The sequence below is a fragment of the Balearica regulorum genome, chromosome 19 (genome assembly GCF_011004875.1).
Source record: "Balearica regulorum gibbericeps isolate bBalReg1 chromosome 19, bBalReg1.pri, whole genome shotgun sequence".
In the NCBI taxonomy this organism is placed as follows: Eukaryota; Metazoa; Chordata; class Aves; order Gruiformes; family Gruidae; genus Balearica; species Balearica regulorum.
This window is the reverse complement of record NC_046202.1, coordinates 6,372,460-6,390,181: the sequence shown is the minus strand read 5'-3', so window position 1 is coordinate 6,390,181 and position 17,722 is coordinate 6,372,460. Positions and strand designations below refer to the sequence as shown.

Genomic DNA, 17,722 nt, shown 5'->3' with positions numbered 1-17,722 from the left:
TAAAAACTCCTCTCTTTTTAGGAGAGCGGGGAGGAGGGCTGACAAACGACGTGGGTATTAACGCAAATAGCTAGGGGATAAGTCAAGGCTGTAGTCAGATAGGGTAAGTGTTTGTTCTGGGAGTTGGGCTCAGCCTTGTCACCAGGTAGCGATTTACGGCATCATCAAGTTTTCTTTCGTTTTCAGCGCTACGGAGCAGCAGCCACCCAAGCTGTACTTGGCATTAAGAACAACCCCAGATATTTATGAGAAGACAACTGCAAAAACCCCTTTTGCATGACCTGTACTCAATAAAAAACAGCTAAAGAACACTGGGTTTACTACTTTGTCACTGGAATGACAGAGCAAGGATTGTCTTTATTTGATTGGAAAAATAAACCGCCATACATTCAGCATCACCAAGCTCAAGCATGGATAACCAAGATGTGCGGCTTTCCTATTGACACCCTGCATCTCTTCTGTAGCATTCCCGTCTAAGGCCACAGTTGTTCATCTTTAACTATTTGATACCAGTTCACCCTGTATAACTGAGCTTGATCTCCTTCTCAACCTGCTATGTTATTCTATTTTTATTAAAAGAGATAACATTTTTTCCCCTCCAATAGAGATTGACACCTGGCTGTTAGCTCCTAACCTAGAGAAGAAAAAGTCAAGGAAACATTCAACATGCATCATGCCCTTTGGCGGATGACACCATGTAAAGCATTCATGCTTACATCATGTCATTAGAAACCAAGCAATACCTTTATTATGTTCAGCCTCAAAAGGAAAACTAATGATTAACTTATTACCACATTTATTTTTAGATAGTACTGCAAGAGTGCACATCACCATACAAACACAGAAAAGATGACACAGGCCTGCCCCAAGGAGCTTACAATTCAACTTTGACAAATACTTGGAAAAAAAAATTTCAGTGAACGGGAAGAGGTGGGGGAGGCTAATGCTATCAGGTTAAAAGGGGGGGAGGGGGGGCTTTCTGGAAAAAAGAAGGTTGTCCCAGGAATAAAAAGTGAGTGACAGAGGGCCAGGCCCAAGGAAGTGACAAGCACAAGGATGACAACATGGAGCACAGGACACTTGATAAAAACAGATTGCACAGAGACAGGCTGAGCAGCACAGGTAGAAAAACAACGACCTGTAGGGTTTATAATTAACATGTAAGAATGCATCTACATAACACATCATTGTTTCAGCTATTCCACAGAAGATAACATTGTGAAATATGTTGGGAGTGGCTTTTAAATTAAAAAAAACCCAAACAAACAGTCCCTTTCCATCAGGAATCCTACTGTAATACTAGTTTCCATTATGACTACTTTGCACTTCTAAACTGGAAAGTAGGGAATACCAAAGGCTCTGCAGATGCAGAAAAGACTCAGAGGAAAAAAAACCCACAAACACAAAAACCCCCACACCACCAAAACTTGTAGTTTTAAAGATTTCATTCCTTTTACCCTACAGTATCTGCTGTATATTTTGTGGCATATTTTCCAAATTCATCAGCCTGTCAAGAGGGAAATCTCCTACTTTAAAACATTTCAGTGATTTACTGACTTAGTTAAAGTCTCATTATCCTACAATTTTCCTTTGTAGACAGAGCATGAAGAGCCCAGGCGTAGTTGTGGGAGTTAAACATTTCTATGGCTGTGGCAGCATTGCACTTAAGTTGGAGTCTCAGAAAGATTTGCCTTTTTTTTTTTTTTTGCAGACATCTGTGTCCAGTTTCATCTCGAGGATCCAGATACTCTAGGACAGTAACTGAATAAAGTTATAAGCCTCTATTAAGCAAAACAGCACCGATCTTTTCTGCTACTCTTGATAGCATCATTGCATTAGTGTTTTAAAGAATGTGTCGATGGGGCTTAGGTGACAGATCAGTGAAAGGAAAAAGCTGTCATCCCTCTCTTCCCCACTCTATTAAGTTTGTTGGTTTTTTTTTTAGAACACAGATGTATATTAAATGCATGTGACAGTCTGTAGAGGCCAGGAGCAGTGTTTCCAGAAGGTGCAATCACCTTTACACAGCAACACCCTTAACCGAGAGCTCCTACAAGCAGCAAGTACTCACAGATCAGGTTTCTGCTTAATTACATTCAGTTAGGGATGCTTTTCTATGGAGATGAGGCCTTTCCCACGACCACCCTCCTCACACTTCTCATATGGATGAGAGTAAGGGGGTACAAGGGGCATAAAACGCCCCTACGAATTCTAGCATTTAGGAATTATAAGAGTAGTTAAGCATATTGACCTATTGTATTTGAGTTATACAGGTTTCCATTATTGATTTAAATTGTGGCTTTCTAGTCTTTGACAGCCCATTTATTTTTTTTCCACAAGGTGGCTCATGCACATAGAAGAGCCCATCAGGAATTTTCTTGGTCCTGCATCGCTTGGCTAGAAAGCAGCGATGCTGTTTTCCATTCCAAACATAAGTAATCCACAATTACATTTCCATAAGCAGCAAAGAACGTGGCAAACTGCCTGTGAACAATCGTGTGTAACAGGACCATCCCAGCAGCCTTTGTTTCTGCACCACGCAAGAGAACATTTAGAAGAGGCTGAAGCCAGAATATTCTGTGCTCCGAGGGGCTCACCCCTGCAGGAGGTGTCGCATTGAAGCGGTTATGCCACGATCAGAGTATTTGCACATCTTGCATGCAGATACAGTTCGGGTTTTTTGATAGATAAATTTGAGACTGCTTTTAAAATTAGTTTGGTTCACAACTGTCAGAGTAAATTAAACCCCAGAAGATCAGACTAGTGTTTCACCTAGCCCAGCAATATATTTTCTCCATCTTGGACCAATTCTTAAGAGACAGAGCATGTAGAAAAAGTAATCTTTCCTTGGCATAACTTTCTTATTTACAGCAACTTAAAATCTCCCTGAGTTAGCGGATGTATCAGACCATTGTTTAACCAGCCCCTTTTAAAAAGAGAACAAAGTTACACTTCTGTTCCTATGTCCTGCAGCAGTGGATTCCACCATTTGACTTCACACTGCATGAGAAAGCACTCCTATTTGTCTGTTCAACCCCCAACAACTAAAACTTCATTGTGTACTCCTAGTCCTGGTGACTGCAAGCCAAAGGCATGCTTGACTTTCAAGCTGTAGAGCCTGAAACTGTGACTTAAAGGCATGAGCTCTGTTCCTCACAGCTGACCAGCAGCTTCTAGACACCATGGCACATCAGCAGAGACACCAACTGCCTACATCCAGCATTTTTTTTAGATGAAGTTGGGTTAGAGGATATTCCCAATAAAGGGCAGGAACTGGGAACTGCAGTAGGGAGGTAGACAGCAGGAATAAAAGGTTCTTTTTTTAATTTAGTTGCACATACTTCAAGAAGCATCATCTCCACAGCAACTCCATGAAAATATGCCACTGTGTTCCACCATTTTGCAAAGACATTTACATCAGGAATTCATGTGACAAGACTGAAAACTATCATGTTCAGTGTTCTGAAACTGAGGTGGAAGTAATGCTGAGTTCACACATGGACACCCTCCAACAGCTGTCTCTGTTTTAAGACACAGTCTGAGGACTGTGGCTCAGACACTCACCTGTCTGAGCTCTTACTAAAGAAAAAAAAAAAGATACTTAATCTGTCATGGTCACATTGCATATCTTGGAGCAAGAGTAGGAATCTTCTTCTCAAAATATTTAGGAGTAAGTGTAGGACTATGAAATGCAGAAATCTGCAGAAAGCCCTCTGGAAATCTAGGGAAGCTGTACTACTGCTGGTGGGTCCCTGAACATGTTCTTGAGAATGCCAGGTGAACAGGAAAATGAATCAAAACTCTGCCCCCTTAATTATTGCTCGACACAAAAGAAAAGCTGGAAGGTCACTAAATCACCAAAGCTAGAGGCCAACAAAAGACAAGAAGTTCTAGAAGAGTAAAGCATTGACAGCAGGCAATAAGGCTGTCATAGGGAACAAACACATTTAATAAAAGGCAACACATTAAAAAAAAAGTTCCACAAGTGTGTAAAATACTCAAGTGGCAAGTCATTTCCAAATGAGTGACTGAAGACTAAAAAGGTACCATGGAGTGGAGTAGCATCTGAGCCACCCACAGGAGCCTGGCTGGAGGAAGCGACTCGAGATGGCGCTGCTGTCCCACAAAGCTGCCTCATCACCCTGTGCTGGCAAGGCCACCAGTCAGGGACACCACAGGGCTTCCAGCCATCCTGCCGAGGCTCCGTGCAAGAGGTCACCAAAGCTTGCTATTTAGGGAGGGTGAAGGCCTGGCTGGGCTGAGCATCTGTGTGCTTCAAGCCATCAGTAAAGGAGTTAACTCCTAGTTTCCAGGTAATTTCTCCAAGGAAGGTCCGAGTGCACTGTTGTTTCTAATCCCCAGCTTAGAGCCAACGGGGCAGTGATTGAATCTTGCACTTCTCCAACCAGCCATAAAGAAGTTGAATGACTTACCCCCACCAGGCTTTGCAATAATGCAGGAGTTTGTAGTTCAGAAAGCACCACCGCTACATCTTCATAACTGTTTTATTTCTGCCCCAGCCTTCCCGCAGCCACTAGCTCAGCCCAGCCCAGCCTGACACTGCTGCATGCCCACTGGTGATGTTCTCCTCAATGCTGCACAGTCCTGCTCCGAGCAGGTCCAAATAGTGCAGTGGTTAACACTAGTAACAAGGCTATAGAGGCTGAGCTACTGACCTCAACAAGAAGGTTAAGGGCAGAAAAGTCAGCTTTAGATAAAACTTAGGAAAACCTCTATAAAAATAAGCAGGTTAAGAATTCCCTTAGTATTTCCTCCAGGCCCGGGGCACCTTTAACCACACATACTGCTCTGTAAGTCAGCTTCACCATACAATCAATCGCCACATACTCTGTCTAGACAGAGCATTGACATCATAGAAGGCTCTTAGTAGAGCCAAACCGGCAGCTTTTTGGTCAGTCACAGTAACCTGGTGTTCAGCAGCGTGGGGGCTATCATCAGAACAATGTAAATAAGCTATGGCTAGAGGAAGAATTACATCACCACATCACTCTGCCACGTCCACAGGATCCAGTTACCAGACACAAAGGAGTGTTCTGCACTCTTGATTCTTTTCAACAGCAAGTCAGCTCACGACATGTGAGCACCAAAGCATTTGGAGCCCCAGAACCCAGCTTCAAGAAGCTTCTCCGCTTCACTAGATACACGCTGCTACTCCCCTCCCAGGATCATGTCAGAAGGAAGAAGAGGCAAAAGGCAACAAGTCTCAAAGCACTTCATCAGTGAACGGGATCCATTTCCTATCTCAAAGGTTCCAGGACTGCAGACAGTTTAAAACACATACAGGTGGTTTGCGGGCCAGGAAGAAGAGTAATTCCAGGCCTTTGAAGGCTTGGTCTAGAACCAAGCAGTCCACTAGGTTCTTCATTTCAGCGTGGAAGGCAGATCCATTGCTCACAGTCTGCGTTATTTGCAGTAATAAAAGGCTTGGGAGCTGTCAGTGCTAGCAGCCAACATTTAGCAATACACTGAAGCTGTGCTCATACATGTAGGAATAAAATCACCTTCCCTGCCTCAGAAACAGGCTGGGGTATGTCTGGGTAGACAGTAAAACCACTGGGTCCAGCTACATATCAAGCAGAAAGACCATTATGAAGCCTCAGGGAGGGAGGAGAGTGCAGCTTGCATCTGAGACAATGGCAGCCAAGGTTGGGGGAAGAGGAGGAGAAAACAGACTTCAGTGTTTTCTTTGCAAACTTAAATTATGGTCTTTCTTCCCCCTTCCCCCATCCCTCTATTCTTTCTCTTCCCATTTTCCAATGCAGAGACTCTGCCACTGGAGAGTGTGATCAAGGGATAATTTAAGACACAATATCTGCGTGGCCTTTATAAAAAGGAAAATTGTCCCGTGTTCTGGAGTAAGGAGTGGGAAGTCTCCTCCTGCCATATATCTGAGGAAAGCTCAGTCATGATGTCCAGCCCTCACTCCAGTGAGGAGCAAAGACTGGCAGAGCCAGGAGACAAAAAGCCTGGCTTACACCACAGGTAGAACCCACGGATGTGGTAGGAACCTGTACAGGGGAAGTTGTATTTGAAGCACCAGTTTAAACAAAGGCTTCCTCATTAGGAGTGCCATTGATTTTGAAGAAAAGTTTGGCATCCTCCATCTTCTGTTTTTTTTCTCTTTCTAGCCTGCGTCTGTAGCAGACCAGGTAGATTGGAAGGCAGAAGCCCAGGAAGCTCACACCAAGCAAGCCAACGTTCACCTGCAGGAAGAAAGGCAAAACAAAATTAGGCAGGCTAGGAAGACGACAACCCAGTCACGCATGCCGAAGTGTCAAAGCCCAGCCCACGTCACTCAGCTGCAGGCACACTGGGTGACGCCCTGCTCAGTGTATTGGCAACAACCTCCACCATATTTATATTTACACTCCTGTGCCCAGAGCACCACCTGTATAAGCTAAACACTGCAAGAATTTGTTGCTCAGGATCATGGCTGTGGGAGTCTCGTGCCACAGAACAGGCAGGGCTGTTTAAGCTGCAGTTCTTTTACACCAAATTTGCTGACTGAAGAACAACAGGCTGCTGGGGTAGGCACATTTAGCCTAAAGACCAGGACTCTCCCCAAGACCACCCATGTCATGATTTTAATGAGCTGCCCAGACAGACTGTCATCAAGACACCACCTTAGCCCTACCTTCAATAGCCACTGTGCTTTTCAGACATTAGCATTGGCAAAACAAGATTTACTGGTAATTGGAACCAATAACTCCCAAGGGAACAGAGTATTCCTGCTGCATTTTGCGGTCCACACAGATTCACTCACTTTTACCTGACAGATTTTGACTCGCCATACAAACTATTAGCAGGAAGCACTCGTACAGCCTTCTCCCTTCCTCCCTTCCAATACACCAGCATAAGGGTTAATGGCTTTCCCTCCCAGGAAATCATTACTCACACAGGGAAAGGTCTCCTGCACAGCACCAAGGTAACAGCAGACTGAGGGACGTGTAAAGTTCCAACTGTTTTTAACCTTGGTCCATGCACAGGAGTCCTTTTGTTTTCAAAGGAATGAGCCAAAATCATCTTAACCACCAAGCTTTCACATTAAATTTGAGAAGAACTTGCCCAGAGAGGATCTCCTTCCAAAGGTCCCGTCAATGCCATAAAGAGAGGCTGCTGCAGAAGGGCGAAAAGAGCGCTGATCAACGACTGCAACCCTGTCAAGCTGCCAAACTGAGTAGAGGGGTATCTGTCAACAGAGAAAGCAACGGCATTATTATATGTCACCTTGACTGTTCACATCACCCAGATCAGATTACATTCCCCGTCGACTAACACAGAGCACAGTCCCAAGAGAGGCATAATATGAAGAACTTCTCTCTCTTGGACTTCTGTATAACTACCTCTTTATTTATAGAGTATTTAGCTGTACCCAACGATGTGCACAGTGCTCTCTCGAGCAGAATGCAGCTGGTGACAAGGCTGGAGCCTCCCTCTCCAGACTATCCTCACCCTGAGCTCTCAAACTTAAGCAGCATCGGATCCAACACTTGTTTTGTTTTGCAGCTGTACCCTACACAGGTGGGAGTGCTTATACAACAACTCCTGTTCCTATTGCAAAGGGAGAAGAGTGTTGATATTTACAAGTCAGAAGCAGGGCCTCTTTATCCAGATGACAGCATTTGCGGCTGAGCAATCATTTTCATCTGGTCATAACAATTTGCTCCCTTTAGAAGTGAGTGAAACCTGCACAACAGGTTAGAATGTGTTTTCCTTTTTAGAGGACAAGTCTGATCCTATGTCAAACTAAACAACACCGTTGACTAGAAAGTGCTGAGTATCAGCTACTACTGAAGGAAAAATAAATTTCAGGAACAGTCTAACATCTTTCTCTTCCCATGACTGAGCAGTGATTAAAAAGGGTCAGATTAAACCAAGCTTGGAAAGCAAGAAGTATATCAAACCCTTCAAATATTCAAAGAAGTTACATTCGAAGCAAAAATACCTCACTCCAGGAAGTTCCAGAGAGTTGCAATGGTCAAACAGGATTAGTTTACAAGCAAGCTGATACGTACAGCAACAGGCATTTACCTTGCCTAAGACAAAAATCTTTTGCTTCTGCTGCCAGGGAACCAAATGTTTATGCATTTTTGAAGCAGAGTCTTAGATGGGTTTTCTAGTCTGGATTCCCCAGACACTGGGATCAAAAACCTTTGACAGAAGGAGTCTGTGGAGTCTCCATCCATGGAGATACTCAAAACCCAACTGGACACAGTCATAGGCAACCTGCTCTAGCTGACCCTGCTTGAGCATGAGGGTTGGACTAGATGGTCTGAAGAGGTCCCTTCCCATCTCAACGATTCTGCAATCCTCTGAAAGATAACAGCTTAGGACAGAGGGGCAGATCTGTTTTCAAAACCAAAAACATTGCTTAATAAGGAAGAGAGCATTTAGATCCAGCTATTGATAACTTTGATAAGTTGGAAACAGGATGGATGACCTGTCCTGGGAAAGGGAGTAGGCATCACTAATGGTATCTTGAGCAATGCTTTACCAATGTAATTTCAGAGCAGACCAGTAGCAATGTATTCAATTATGTTAATGTTTTACCTGGACACATGCACATAGCTACTCATTATAAGACAAAAAAAGCCTTGAGTTTTTACTATATAACCTTAGTGTCGATAGCTTGTTCTCACGTGAGGCCCGTGTATAGCTGTGCCTGTCTCTCTGCAGTAGCTATGCCAAAGGAGTTAGCTGTTTCTAAACAAGGAAAGCATCAGCTAAGGAATCATTTTATCTGGCCAGCCACATATTATAGATAAGCAGAGACTTACACAGCTGCATAGAGGCCTCCCACAGCTGAGTGGATGAATCCTCTCACAATTGTGTGCAAAATGAAGGAAAGAATCTGGAAAGAGAAGCAGAAAAACGTCACGTCCTAGATACCACCTAGGTATGCCAGACCCCAACGTACAACCCTTCCTAAAAGCTGTTCTCCCTTCTAGTACAAAGGTGGGCTTGAGGAACCCAGAACCAAAACCTGACAGATCAGCACAAGGGAAGAAATTTGTACTCATCTCAAAAAGCTGTTTTTCCTTACTTTGCAAAGTAAGGAAAAAACTTTTCTGTTTTTCCTTACTTTGCAAATACTAATGTGTAGTGCCCCCTGAGGTTAACCACACACAAAACCTATCTCATTTGTAGATGGCACTGCTGCAAGGACATGTCCCCAGCAACCTGTGGCCAGGGTCACAATGCTTTTTCATTGCGCTTGTGGCTAATTTAGTTAATTTTCCACAAGTTATTGTGGACAATACACAAGTATGAGCAAACCGTATCTGTTTGCCTACGTCATCAAGGCATGTTTAAGTATAGCATAAAAACACTAAACTCCTCCGCCAACAACAGGTGGTGCCACAAAATAAATATTTTAACAGGTTTATAATCCCACAGGAACCACTGGGCAAAGCATTTGATGCAGAAATAACCTGCTGCATGTATCAGTGTCATGCTTCTTACAGCATATTTTCTGACCATCAGTAGCTCAAGTCAAGCCCAGGTTAAATGCACAGAAACTGCTGAGAGAATCGCGGTAGGAAAGTATTCGTTATTACACAGCTCAACTGCAGAAACTTGTAAGCGTGAATAAATTGTGGATCAACTCTGACATTTTAACTATAGCCGCTTCTTCAGGTTCTCTCAAGAGATGTAAATTGCGTAGTATTATTTGTTTCAATTCTAAGACTGGGGTTCCCGAAGCAGTCCAGAAGTCTCCCAGCAGCACCAGAAAGCCCTCCTGCCACTAGCTGGTTCTGTTGGCTGGCAGGACCTCCTGGCACTGTCCTGCCTGTCATTTTGTCAGGACCCACGCTGCCAGCCCCTCCAGCACACCCACCCATTTCACCTATTCACCTGCAATGGTAGATTAGGAATAAGACAGGTGATTCCAAATCCAACCAGCAGGACATTTGTGAATGCAAAGGCATTGGTGGCATTGGTGATTTTCTGGATCTGACGATCACGCTTTTTCTTTTTCTTGTCACTTCTGGAAGGATAGCAAAACCTAGGTTACAAAAAGCACTTTCAGCAGCTACTGGAACTCACAGCAAGGTTCTCCACATATCACATCAACTCTATCTAAACCAGTTTGGCTAGAGGTCTGCCTAAGGAGGTGGTGGGATCTCCGTCAGTGGAAGCTGAGGAACATCTGGGCAATTATTTCAGTGCTGTTACTCTTACTGTTAGGCTAGAAAGGAAGCCTGAGCCTTCCCTGCTACAATTTAAATTTGCTCTTCTTGACTGATCTTAGTGGACATGGAAGATAGTTTGGTCCTTTCCTCTGCAATTATCAAGTCTTCCTTCAGGCTTTCTTTTCTATACTGAAGAACCAATATTCTTTTCAGTCTTTCATCACAAAACACATTATGCAGAGCAGAGGGGGCCTGCTACGTGGCTGCATGTCCCGTGTGGCGCACACTACGCACTGCTCAGCGTTGCTCTCCTCATTCTCTTCTGAGCCATCATCACATTCTTTCAGTCGCCAGTCCATGATGTACCCGATCACAGGCGCTGTCAGCAAGCACAGCAGTTGCAATACCCCAAAAATGGAAGTGTAGAGAGCCACTGCAGGAAAAACAAATTTAAAATTTGGTACCATAGCAGCAACAGGGAAAAAAAAAGAAAGGGAAAAAGACAGGAAAGAAACTGTTCCTCCCCATTGATCACTCTCTCATTAAGAGCCCAGACCCCACCTACTCACAGGCAGGGCTGAAGGAGCTGGGACACCAAAGCCCCCCTTCATCATTTAGCCTCTCAGAGGCACAACATTAGAGTGGACATATTGGGCACACTTCCTTCAACCATTCTGATCCCACACTGGTACTCTGAGCAGCATCAGCCCAACAGCAAGTAGGGCTCCAGGAATGGGACCCAGCAACTACTAGTGCCAGTGAGGACCAACAGGGAAAGTTCTTACAAGCAATATATCCTGCACAGCCAACCCTGCCTTAGTCATCTCCTCTCCTGCCTTGCTGGGAGCTCCCAGCTGCATCTTTTCCAGCTGGGAAGCTCCAGCCACGACAAGGCAGGCTGGGAAGGTGAGGACTAACCCATTTTGTGCAGAACAGACAAGTTTGGAGGTAGGGAGAGGGGAGATTAGAGGCAAAAAACCATAGCACCTGAGAGCAATCATTAAAAAACTCAAGCTGATGAAAATTCCCCAAGTGTTAAAGATGGGAAAAGTGTCTACATGGCTTGCTAAGGGAAAGCTGATGCCAGCAGACTTAGAAGAAACCGTCCCCTCCTGTTACTGAACAGTTCCCCAACCCCACAATGCTTTTTCCACTTCCTCTCTGCAGCCCATGTGATGAATTTGCGGGCATCTCCCAGAAGGGCTGGTGAGTCATGGTGTACCACAGCTCTGAAATAAGGATGTAGTTCTGAAACTGCCCATCTCAGCACAAAGTGCTTACAAGTTAGCACTGTAAGCTAAACAACCAAAAAGAATTTTACTTTGTCCCTCCCAATGCATTTCTAGATCTAGCCAAAGCAGTATAGCCATTACTTATACCAAAATCAACTTGTAATGGAGAGAAGTTTCCAACAAGTCGTCTTCTCCTATACAGTTGTAGCAAACCCCAGAGGGCTGCCTCACTGTGCCCAGGCATGGCACCTGATGATACTTTCCTGGCTCCAGTTTCTGGCAAGGGAACAAAGAGGAACTTCCAGCTCCAACCTCCAAACTCACATTCATGCCCCCATTACCTCTGCAAAGGCAAGCCCTGAAAGTGGCCCCACATCCCGTCTCATTATAGCAACTGCTGTAGCCAAGAGAGACAGGTGGCATCACCCTCTGCAAACACTCCTGGAGCTGATTTGCTGTTGTCTGGGGTTTTTTTTTAATAGAGGGTAAGAACCAAGCCATGCTGTCATGTTTTACCTCTTTATGCTATTCTGAACACTTAATCTTGGGCTCTAAACAGCAAGAGCAGAAGCCAACTTGAAGCCAGGAATTAAATTTATGGGGTCAGCAAGAGAAGAGAAGGAGAGACAGTAGATGCTACAAAACACGGTCTCCTCCATTTATCTATCATCTTAAAAAACATTCTTTCCTGAGGAGGAAGAAAAAAAAAGAAATAAAAAAGAGAATAATACCTAGCAAATACCAGAAGTAGAAGCCTGGATAGAACAAACAGACAAAGGGTGCACACATGGGCACGACCCTTTACATCCACTGTTCTACATGTCTTTCCCTCAAAACTATCCTGAGCAAGCCCCTCACGCAGCTGAGTTTTCCAACCCACTCTGATCCTACCCAGTATCTCCAAGTACTACCGCATTTGAAAGCAGGGTGTCAATTTATGAAAGATGCAGCCAAATTTCAAGTTCTGGACACAAGTCCACTCTCTCCTGCCTTCCTACAACACAATCACACAGTCATTTACAGAGCTACTGAACCCCTTAGTTTCTCCCCCATATTTTGGGGGTTTTCAGAAGATAAATAGCCACAGGCTGACTGCTTTTTCCACCTCTGGGTTTCATGACAGGTCTAAATCACCACCCGCACAGGACGCAGGACTTACAGACACTTAACTCACTACAACTTAGACTTTACTCCTTGCCAAGTGCTCCCAAGAGCAGTTGGAGGTGGAGGGAGCTCTCTAAAAAAGTCACATTCAAGTAAATAACTGCAAGAAGAGCGAGGAATCCAAGGGAGCAGCATGCCATCTTCTCCTGATCCATGCAGATTACATTTCTAGAGAGCTGCACATGTCTTGGAACTGCTCTTGCAGCCTGACACTGCTGCGACTAGACAATACCACTGTTTTGCTGATGCCATGGAAACACGAAGACAGCAGACCGCACTGCGAGCCCAGGCTACGTTCAGGGGGAGGAGGGGGAAAATGGGAAGAAATCTCAAAGGTGGCACAGAAAAAAAAAAAAAGGGGGCAATACACCCAAGGGGCACAATCTCTTTTATAACATGGAGCTGGATCTAAACAGAATTGGCAGCATATATAGTTAATATTAATTCTAATACACCAAGGAGGGGTGGGGAAGAAAAAATGAAAGAGAAATAACTAGAGCAAGCCAAGGTAAAAAGAAAGAAAAAAAATCAGTGTGAAAGAGTTACAAGGTAAGCAGAAAACTAAGCTGTGTTGGGAAAGGCAGGCAGTGTGAAGTTTGTCCTGTTTACCGTTAAATGTCTAACTTGGCTCTTGAGCTAGGAGATAAAGAGCTGAATGTTGCAGGCTGTCAGAGGCTCAAGAGACAAAGTAATTCAGGGAATGCCAGGGCACTTGGAGTTTCCTTCCCTCCCCCAGAGCTCACTCCTGTTTTCAGAGGAGTGCCTCTTGATTTATCAGCTTCACGCAATCCAGATTTAACAAGTTCAAACTGGATTTTACTACAAAGGACAAAAAAAAAAAAGGCTAAGTCTTATTTTGCAATCCTGGGTATTTTCAACAACAGTAAACTAATGTACTCTTTCCTGTTTGCTCCATGTACTGAATCAGATCTATAAATACAGACAAGTCCGGTGCAGTGAGCACCCCTGAGCCTCCCCGGCACACACCAAGCTGCACAAAACAGCTATGACTTCACTTCTCCCACCCCCGGTTGCTGGGCTGAGACACCTAGTCCAACCATTAGTCATGGGAGTCAGCTGCTCTGTACTTTGTGCTTGCTTAGGATAAGGAAAGCAAATACCTGATGAAATAGGTTTTCCAAAAAAAAAAAGTTATCACAGTCCATCCTGAGAGGCTACTTTCAACAGCCCATCTGGAGAAGTAACATGGAATAGTATTTAACAGACACTGGGCTAAAATTAGCTTGACATTCAAGTGTCTACCTCGCTGCCCCTCTGGCCTGGGCCAGTTCCAGCCCTCCACTAGACCCTACCAGCAGCTGTCAGACGCACTCTGACACTACTAATTGCCGTACATGGTGTATCTGCTGAGTAATCAGGCTCGCTGGCCTCTCACAAGGCCCAAGTCTGGGTTAGGTACCAGTTCCAAGGAAGCAGATAAAAGTCTTCAAGTTACCTACCTTGATCTTCATCTCCAGACAGAAACTCAAGGATGGTATTCATGGCCCCCATGTAGAAGATGAGCCGTAGCTGAGTGACACACATGGTGATAAGGCTGAGCAACAAGATAGGACTGAAGACACTCTTCATGAAGGACGGAGAAGCTGTAGAAGGAATAATAGTCTCTGAAGAAGGCAACGTACCTTCGTAAACATGTACAATTTCAGAAGAGGCTTTGGCCTCTTTGTTAGCAGGTCTTCTCCTAGCTAGTCATTCCAATGCTGCGTGCCAGTGGCAGCTCCAAGGAGTTCACAGTTAGCAACTACCTGGTGCCTTACAAGCTTCCATAATGAACAGCTATAGATGCTTGGAGTTTGGCTACCACTAACTGGGGCAAGGGGAACAGGAAGGAAGACTCACCTAATTCTGCAAGTCAGAGCAAAAGGAAGCTTCAAACCATTTGTTTTGGCCATACCCCTGATTAAGGAAGGCTTGGTCACAATGGTAACTGTCAACCTAAGAGACAGCAGCCATCCCCACCACTGGCAACAACATACAGTGTATTTAGGCAACTATACAAGGACAGGATTCCTTATACAACTGAACTTGTATTGAAAGAAAGGTGGCTGGCATGTGGCCCTGGCAACGCACAGATCACATATCACTATCTCATAAACAGGTCGGGAGCAGAGCAGATAGGCTGACAGCCTTGTGCAAGCACCCGCATCCCTGGGGCGCTCATGGAACCACACCTGTGTTGCCAGGCTGGCACTTCACTTCTAGGTCCACCGTAGACAGACAGAGCTTGTTGTTCTCTTGCAAGGCTGTCGGCTCCTTGGGGCCCTTCATGGAGCTCCCCACACTGAGGCGGCGTCCCACGGTCGTTACTTGCTTGTAAAACTGCTTCCCAGTGATTTTGTGGTCAAATCCCAGCCAGCTGAACTTTATTTTCACCCTGTTGGGCAGTAAAGAGCATGAGAGCTGCAACACAGGGTGAGGAATCAGAGGCAGCAAAGTTGCAGGAGTCAGAAAGGCTACGTGTGGATTTAAGGCACTAGTTTCCAAATAGTCTGGATGGAAGTGGTCTGGATCCAGAGCACAGAGATACACCTCCCCGGGCCAATTTGGCACAGGTAAACATAGAAATACTTATGACCACTGACAGATCATTTTCTTCAAAATTTCTACACTTTGGAAAGTTCTACTTCCCATAGATATTCCCCAGTCAAGACATGACACGAATGGCAGACATAAATCCTCAACCTAAGAGGGAATGGCAGCAATAAACAGTGTGCAAGGGAGTTCCCTGTCCGCTCCTCTAAATTAGCTGTGCCAGCACTTTCTAGAGGATTAAGAATGGGATTAGCCCTCAAGGCCAGTCTAGAGGACACTTACGTATAGTCCATGTCTTCTGGTCCTGGGAAGGGCTCCAGTGGCCAATTGAAGAAACAGTTGAGGAAAACTAGTCCTGCACAGCTTGCCCAGACAAGCAGAATAAGGATGAAGGAGACCCCAAAGTCATATATAACCTGGAAATCACAAGGGAATATTGTTTTGGCTATAAGAGCGGAAAGATACTTCAATACTCTTTGAATGAGGTCTGCCAGGAAGCTGTGGGAGAGAACAACATGCTACATTTTAAGTGCGCTTAACTCAAGGGGTAACAAAGAAGAGCGCTGTGACATACAGGCTTGGAAAGAGATGTATATGCACATCTAACAGCAGCTATAACAGCAACAACAACAGGATGCCCAGCTGGAATAGCATGCAGCTGACTGCCATCAAAGGTTTTCATCCAGGACCTTCTCCTTGGAAAGCCAGCAGGAACTTCCCTGCACACTCGAGACTGCCTTACCTTTACTATATGCCCCTTAAGCAAACTCTGCAATGAAACATCTCTGGTTCAGAACCACTACCTGGTTCTACCAAGGTAGCCGTAGTGACCTTATCTTCCGTCCCTTCGGTGCTGTTTGCTAGCTCTGGACTATGTTCAAAGCCAACCATCGGGGACAATCACACAGATTAAGTATACACATGTGTATTTTTAATACACATATATAATCCTTAGACCTTAAAGGAACCTTTCATAGAACAGATCTTCAGTTTTTCACTTTTATTTAGCACCTTTAAAATTTTACTATCTACTTCCCATAGCAAACAGACTATTTTCTCTCTGCAGTATTTGTTGCATTCTTGAGGCAGTCACTCGGGAAGTCTTTTAACAGACAGGAACTGAATCTTGCAAATGCACATCTCTAAACAAGCACTTTAACAAACAGTCCCTCTTTCTTGCCACATTATTGCTAAATGGTGCAAAACTCCAGCATACCACCACCAGCCATGAGTCACGATCCCACGGCCTCACCTTGATTCCTGGAAAAGTCACAGCAGAGGAAGCATAGGAGCCAATCATCAGAGCAATGAACGTGGAACGAAGGTCACCAAACATGTTTGGCAGCTGGGGAAAGAAAAATTGGTTGAAACTGGCTGCTGCCAAGAGAAGGAAGGAGGCTTTCTTGAGAAGGCATAAAGCTAGTGGCAGACATAAATCTGGTATTTAGGATTAAGACTTCTGGATACCAGAATCTGAAGCAGCTAGTTTTACTCAAGGATGACTTAGCTCTTCAGGATATTGCTCTGCAGGTTGCATCGGTGCCTCCAGTGTCAGGGAACATCTACAATCCAAGATTTATGTGCTTAATGACATTGCTACTTTCCAGACTGACAGCATACTTTATATCAGTTATCTTCAGCACAGGAGCATTTGCTCCAGCCCTTGTGCTTCCTTTAAGAGTTCCTTACCCCAAGCCTGTAGCCACCACCTCTTTTCCTCTCCAAAAAAATATGTGCCCAAGTTCTCTACCTATCACCCTCTTTTTAGTCAAGAGCTGTTAGACACAGGCTGTGATTGCGGCACAGTTTTTAAACACACCCTGCAGCCTGAGCTGCCAGGTTTGTTTATGCACATTGGGTCAGCACCCAAATCTTTGCAATACACCAGAAAATTCCTGTTATAACAAGAAGGAACAGAGACAAATACGAACTCTGTTGCTGTTTGCATTTCCATTCCTAGCTAGGTCCCTGGCTCCTTCTGTGAAAGGAAATTCTCCACGAGAGGAGCTAAAGCTGATCATTTCTCCATCAGTTGGATGGCTCAGATGCCCAAGCACACTAGCTTGGAGCTAGGTGCAGGAAGACAATTAAGGCAATTACAAACATTCAGGCTTTATTGCCCGGCGCAGCTACAAAGCTGCCAAACTCTACAGCGAGAAGCAGGCAACAGCACCTCACACTGCTATTCCTGCCACCCACCCCGCTTTGCTGCCTGGGTTCCTATCAGGTGTGATGGCATTGCTGAGAGCAGACCAGGCTGGTTCTGCAAGGATCTGTTGGGAAAGCAAAGCTCTTGGCAGGGGCAGCTAGGAACAGCCCACAGCAGCCACATCTGCCACCTCGACAGCAAAAGCACTCCCAGGCTGGCTGTCCAGCCCCTGCTTCCACTCAGGACCCAAAAGCAGAGTGGAGCAGGCAGAAAGAGCTGTGAGACCTTCCCACTTCTTCTTCTGGGAAAGGAGGAACTCCCTGTTTTTCTAAAAAAAAAAAAAAAAAAAAAAAAAAAAAGGCCAGAAAAAAAAAACCAAGAAGTGAACAAGTTTCCATCACTGACTAATGATGGTCTGTCTGCAAACTGGAAATTACAGGGAGAAGCTTTGAAGTTGTTGGCTACAGAGA

The 17,722-nt window shown here is 44.8% G+C and overlaps 1 protein-coding gene and 1 long non-coding RNA gene across 2 annotated transcripts in view; one reads left to right on the top strand and one right to left on the bottom strand.

Annotated features, from left to right (window-relative positions):
- The first annotated feature begins 19 nt into the window (after positions 1-19).
- Positions 20-337, top strand: LOC142604531 (uncharacterized). Its single transcript, XR_012838394.1, has 2 exons — positions 20-103; positions 187-337. It is a non-coding gene; the product is annotated as an uncharacterized LOC142604531 (long non-coding RNA).
- A 1,588-nt stretch (positions 338-1,925) lies between these two features.
- Positions 1,926-17,722, bottom strand: part of SLC43A2 (solute carrier family 43 member 2) — a 33,330-nt gene continuing 17,533 nt past the window's right edge. Inside the window, exons 6-14 of the mRNA XM_075771568.1 lie at positions 16,356-16,448; positions 15,386-15,519; positions 14,743-14,945; positions 14,011-14,154; positions 10,449-10,587; positions 9,877-10,009; positions 8,799-8,872; positions 7,087-7,210; positions 1,926-6,224 (exon numbers count right to left, since the gene is read on the bottom strand). Of these exons, the coding sequence (XP_075627683.1) occupies positions 6,063-6,224; positions 7,087-7,210; positions 8,799-8,872; positions 9,877-10,009; positions 10,449-10,587; positions 14,011-14,154; positions 14,743-14,945; positions 15,386-15,519; positions 16,356-16,448 (1,206 nt within the window). The 3' untranslated portion in view covers positions 1,926-6,062. The remainder of the gene's footprint in view (positions 6,225-7,086; positions 7,211-8,798; positions 8,873-9,876; positions 10,010-10,448; positions 10,588-14,010; positions 14,155-14,742; positions 14,946-15,385; positions 15,520-16,355; positions 16,449-17,722) is intronic.